This window comes from Mastigoproctus giganteus, chromosome 1 (genome assembly GCF_048544385.1).
Source record: "Mastigoproctus giganteus isolate SK-2022 chromosome 1, ASM4854438v1, whole genome shotgun sequence".
In the NCBI taxonomy this organism is placed as follows: Eukaryota; Metazoa; Arthropoda; class Arachnida; order Uropygi; family Thelyphonidae; genus Mastigoproctus; species Mastigoproctus giganteus.
In genome coordinates, this window is record NC_143575.1 from 62,299,907 (window position 1) to 62,305,577 (window position 5,671).

At 38.7% G+C, this 5,671-nt stretch overlaps 1 protein-coding gene across 1 annotated transcript; it reads right to left on the reverse strand.

Annotated features, from left to right (window-relative positions):
- Positions 1-841: 841 nt before the first annotated feature.
- Positions 842-1,239, reverse strand: LOC150090851 (histone H2B-like). Its single transcript, XM_090380353.1, has one exon. The coding sequence runs from the start codon at positions 1,214-1,216 to the stop codon at positions 842-844; it is 375 nt and encodes a 124-aa protein (XP_090236479.1). The 5' UTR covers positions 1,217-1,239.
- Positions 1,240-5,671: the final 4,432 nt, after the last annotated feature.

Here is a 5,671-nt window from a genome sequence, read left to right on the forward strand (position 1 = left end):
CCACAATGGAATCTCACAAAACAATCCTTTCAAAAACAATACATCCATATCTACGAAGGCGTTGTCCCATTGTTTCAAATAGTCAATGCAGGTTTGTAAAATAATTGAACTGATCCATTAAATAATTTTACATAAATTATTTTGCTTTTCTTATAATTCTGAAATGATTTTCTTAATATTCATTGTTAAAAATTCTTGATGTTTTTGTTCACTCAACTTTAATTTCAATTCATTTAAATCAACAAAAGTTTCACACATAGAAATATCTTGAAAATCAGAACGTGTTTATGAAAAGTTGAAGCTTGATTGTGAACGAAAAATAACCATGATTCAGCAAACGATCGTTAAAAACGTTTTTGAGAACGGTGGGACATCTTTCTTGTTCCAAAAAAATACAATACTGTATTCTTAAGTTCAGCCACTAATATAAATACAACTTCACTAATACAAGTTAAATATCAATTTCATCTGCCTTCTCCGTGTGAAGCATTACCATTAGCAAAGGCACATGATGAAAGAAAGCAAGCTTATATAGCAGGGGTGGTCAACGATTTGATTGCGATCTACCAGTCGATTGCGGATTTAATTTCGGTCGATCACGACGAATTTTAAATATACAGTTATCCCTTGATTTGTGCACCTTGTGTAATGAAATTTTTGGGATGGTAGATCGCGGCGCATTTTTAAATTGATAGTTATTTTCATTTCAAGGAACGTAACCCTCGCGAACAGCGGGGGTTTACCGTATTTAAAAAAAATAAATAAACATGATCGTACGAGAGATATCCCTTTATCACAATGTGATGGCCCTGAAAAGGGCCGTTTGGGAAAGTGCCACGCTTTACTTAGCGCTGGTGTATTTGGTGACAGCCTTCGTTCCTTCTGACACGGCGTGCTTCGCCAGCTCCCCTGGCAACAGCAAACGGACAGCGGTCTGGATTTCCCGACTGGTAATAGTGGACCGCTTGTTGTAATGAGACAGACGGGAGGACTCGGCAGCGATGCGCTCGAAGATATCGTTCACGAAACTGTTCATGATAGACATGGCCTTGCTGGAGACGCCTGTATCGGGATGGACCTGTTTCAGCACTTTGTAGATGTAGATGCTGAAACTTTCCTTCCTCCTCTTCTTCTTTTTCTTCTTGTCGCCAACACGAACATTCTTTTGGGCTTTGCCGGCTTTCTTTACGGCTTTTCCACTTGGTTGGGGAGGCATCTTTGAAAACGAACACGCAGCTAGTACGGAGAGCGAAGATTAAGACATAGTGGACCCACGCTACTGCGGTGCTATTTATATCAGAGCGAGGGATTGAAATGCACAGTTGAGAGGACGTTAAAGAGAGCTTCTATTTCTCTTCCATTATGACGTCATGTATGGCGGGAAATTAAAAGTACTTTCTTGTACTCTACTTTCACGTCTCTGTTTGAATTTTAATAAATTCGAAATTTATAAAATATCCTTTTCAGTGTTATTTTTATTATTGATTAAAAATACATTTTGACTGATCAGGATTTATACATGTTTTTTATTTTGTATTTTATTACGAAACTTGAGTAATCTTGCACTATTCAGGAGGTTGATTTAGCAAAAATCGTATTTTTTCGAAAATAAGCTGTCAACAATAGAAAATAAACCAGTAAAATTTACCTTATATGTTCTAGTCAATAATGTCGTGAAGTACAAATTATTTATAATATAACAGTACAAATAACCAGAACGAGAAAACATAACTTTGATATTGTTATGTGCAAAAAAAGTACGTGCCTTTCTATAATTAAGATTCTATTAGTCTTGGAAGTCTTCTTCACATATTTTGCTATATTTGTATTGAAACGGAAAGCTTGCAGTAATCTGGGGGAAAAATCACCACGAGAATAAGAATACGTAAGAAAAAATGTCCACATCAATGAAAAAAATAATATAGCCTACACTGGGTGTTCTGAATGGCAAAAAATAATAAGCAAACATGTTCCTAAAATGTTGATCCAAATGCGAGAAAATCCCTGAGAACAAAACTACTCAGGAATAATTCTTCTCGAAGAAACAATAAAGGAACATCATAAATACTGTATAACAAATTACAACCATTTTGAATTTTTATATTTACGGTAGTGACAGTTGGAATTTCTAGGTTAGTATTAGTAGAGGCATAAGAATCAAGAAAGCAAGCTTATGCAGCATCATTAAATTTATTTAGGCAATCAACTTCTACAACAAATGATGGTAGTATGTTCCACCAATCAACCACCCGCTGGCCTAAGGCAAATGTCAGCACATCTCTTCTGCAACTGTCTTTCCTCAATTTGAATCTAAGCTCCCTCGGATTCTTAATCTGAGCAAGAGGAAGAATCCCATCAGCATTAGGCTTGCTCAACCCATTCAAGGCCTTATACACCACAATCAGATCACCTAGCAGGTGATTACTCTCCAGGGGTGCTCATACCAAGAAAGGTTTAAGTTCTGAAATTTGCAGGACTTAAAGCCTTTCTTGGTACAGACACCACTTTGTTCCGCTCACAAAACTTGTTGCACTTCTTTGTACTCATTCTAGCAACTCTACATCCTCCCTAAAATGAGGCCTCCAGATCTCTACACAGTACTCTAGGTGTGGCCTGACCATTGCCTTGTACAATGGGATAATAACCTCTCTGTTGCTGCTAGCAAAATTCCTATATATCATTGACAAGACTCCATGCCCAGCCCTGGAAGCCCATCTGCACAGCGCAGCAAACTTCTTATTTCACTGCACAATTATCCCCAAGTCTTTTTCACTTTCCACTTCCCTCTGTGTAGTACCACACAGTTGGTATGTTTCTATTGGGTTATTGCTACCCATATGCAGTACTCTGCATTTGTCAATGGTTGACAAATGCAAAACTTTGGTTGCCACTTCTCAGCCCATTTCCCCCACCTTATCTTGATTCAGTTGGAGTAGCATACTGTCTTTAACAACCCTGCCAACCTTTGTATCATCTGCAAACTTGGACGTTTATCCTAATATACCTTCATCAATATCACTGATGAATACACAAAACAACAATGAGCCCAGCACCAAACACAGGGGAACTCCACTAATAATACAAAGAGCAGTGTCCACTGATTACCACTCTCTGTCATCTCCCAATCAGCCTTCCCTTTATCCATTGTAGCAACTTACCCTTAATGCCATAGCTCTCCAATTTGTACAGCAGTCTTCTATGTGCAACAGTATCAAAAGCTTTCCTGAAATCCAAGTATATGATATCAAAATTATTTTTGGCATTCAGTTCCTTTGTGACCACATCATAGTATCCAATCAAATTGGTTAGACAAGACCTCCCTTTAACAAACTCATGCTGTGTCTTAACTATTACTGCAGTCTTGTCTAGATGATCCTGCAATGCTTCTTTGACCAGTGACTCCATTATTTTCCCAGGTTAAACTAACATGTCTTTAGTTACTTGTGTCACCTTTTGAATCCCGCTTTGTGAAATGGTGATACATTTGCACAACTCCAGTCCATGGGGACCTCTCCTAAGTCAAAGGAAGCTCTCATAATTATGGCTAAGAGTTTGTTTACTTCCTTTGCAGCTTCCTTTAATATAACTGGATAGATCCCGTCCACCACAGGTGCCTTCCTTATGTTTAACTTCAACAATTTCTCCTCCACTTTCTTCTCAGTTATTACAAAATCACTTAGCTCCCTATTAGACTTTGATAAACTTCTGGCATTCCTCTTATTGAATGACTCCTCATGTGTGAATGTAGGTGCAAAATACTCATTCAGTTTATCAGCTACCTGAGCATGATCATCAATAGTCAACCCATCTATGTTAAGTGGTCCAATCTGATCCATTCCTTTCCTTCTAGAGTTTACATAAGTAAAGAACTCTTTGCTGATTTTCTTTGCATCCTTTACCAAACATTTCTCGTAATCTGCCTTCGCCTGCCTAACCCTCCTTTGTGACTTGATTACAGACAAACTTATATCTGCCATATGCTTCTGTGTCACCTGATAATTTATATGCGTCCCATACATTTTTCTTCTCTACCACAAGCCTCATTAATTCATCTGACATATATTTAGGCCTGACCTGAACCTTGAACAGTATTTCTAAGTTGGAATGAAAAGTCTAGTAGCCTCCAAGATTAAGTCCCTAAAGGCTTCCCATATAGAATTCAACATTGGTAACATCATCAGTTGATCCCACTGTACAGAATTTAAAAACTGTCTGAGACCCCCTGTAGTCACATTTATGAAAGCAAAAGACCGTCCCTTTAGCCTTGATGGTAGTTACATCTTTAAGTAATTCCCATATCAGTACATTGTGATCACTGTCACCCAGTGGTTCCTTTATCTGCAAATTCTTCATGCATGAATAATCAGTGCTGATAATTAGACCAAGAGTATTACTCCCTGTGGTTGCCACTCGAACGTGCTGCTGTATAAAACAGTCATCCAATAAATTTAAAAAAGTCTTTCTAGTGTGTGTGACCAAACCACAAGTTCCAGTCAATATCTGCAAAATTAAAATCCCCCATTATAAGACATTCTGATTTACTGGCCCCCCTATTTCTCTGCACAATTGCTTATTATACTCATCAAATTCATTAGGCCTATAACACACACCTACTCTCATTTTTCCTTTCCCAGTGCTTATGTCACACCAAACAGCCTCAACATTGCATTGTCCACTAACATCAACTGAGTGCACTTCCTTAGATTTTGTGTGTTTCTTAACTAACAGCAGAATCCCTCCTCCCTTCCTGTCCTGTCTATCCTTTCTGTACACATTGTTCTCCCCAAATTCCAACTCTGCACTGCTTATATCTGTGTTACACCACATCTCTGATATCCAAACAGTATCTGCCTTTGATGTCTTGACTAGCACTCAAGCTCATCAAATTTATTAACTATACTCCTAGCATTGGTGTATATGCACCTGTTAGTTACCCTAACACAGCCCATGTATTTATTTGTTTCACTATGACTCCTGGAAATCTCCAATGCCTTGCTTTCCATGCCGTGTTTATTCTAATAGAGGCAGTGCAAGAATCACTTTTGCCTCTGCCTGTGGTCATGGTTAACCTTTTAGCTGTGTATCCCCCTCTAAGCTAGCAGTTTTCTGCCCCCACCTAACTCTGCCTCAATAACATCAGCAAATATTTTTGCACCCTTTCTATTTAAGTGTACCCCATCCCTTTAGAAAAACTCTCTCCTGTCAACAAGCACAGACTAGGCTGGAAAAAATTCTACCCCTTGAGCCTTGCACAATCTCCAGGGCCGAATTGATTTACAAGGCTCTCGTCATATACTCCCTCCTATTTTGTCTGGGCACAATTACAGACACTTTCACATTCAACTCTAACTCGCAACTTTTTTCAACATTGACCTGTACTTGTTTAGTAAATCTGCAGATCTCTTACTCTTAATGTCATTAGTTCAACGTGTACAAAATTATCATCTTTTGTATCCTTAAAATATGATATCTGCTCTACAACTTCATGAACTTTTTCACCTGGCAGACATACCCTGGTCCTGTTCCACCGATCCTTCTTGCATAGTATATTCCCTGTCTCCCTGACAATAGAGTCACCAACAATAACTAGTTCCTGTGGGACCGGCACATTCTGCCTTGGAGATTGCCTCTGTGTTGCCTGATGCACAGGAATGAGCACTGCCGTTGAGAG

Excerpts from the sequence above, each read along its gene's own strand:
- LOC150090851 (XM_090380353.1), bottom strand. The coding sequence starts at position 1,216 with ATGCCTCCCCAACCAAGTGGAAAAGCCGTAAAGAAAGCCGGCAAAGCC.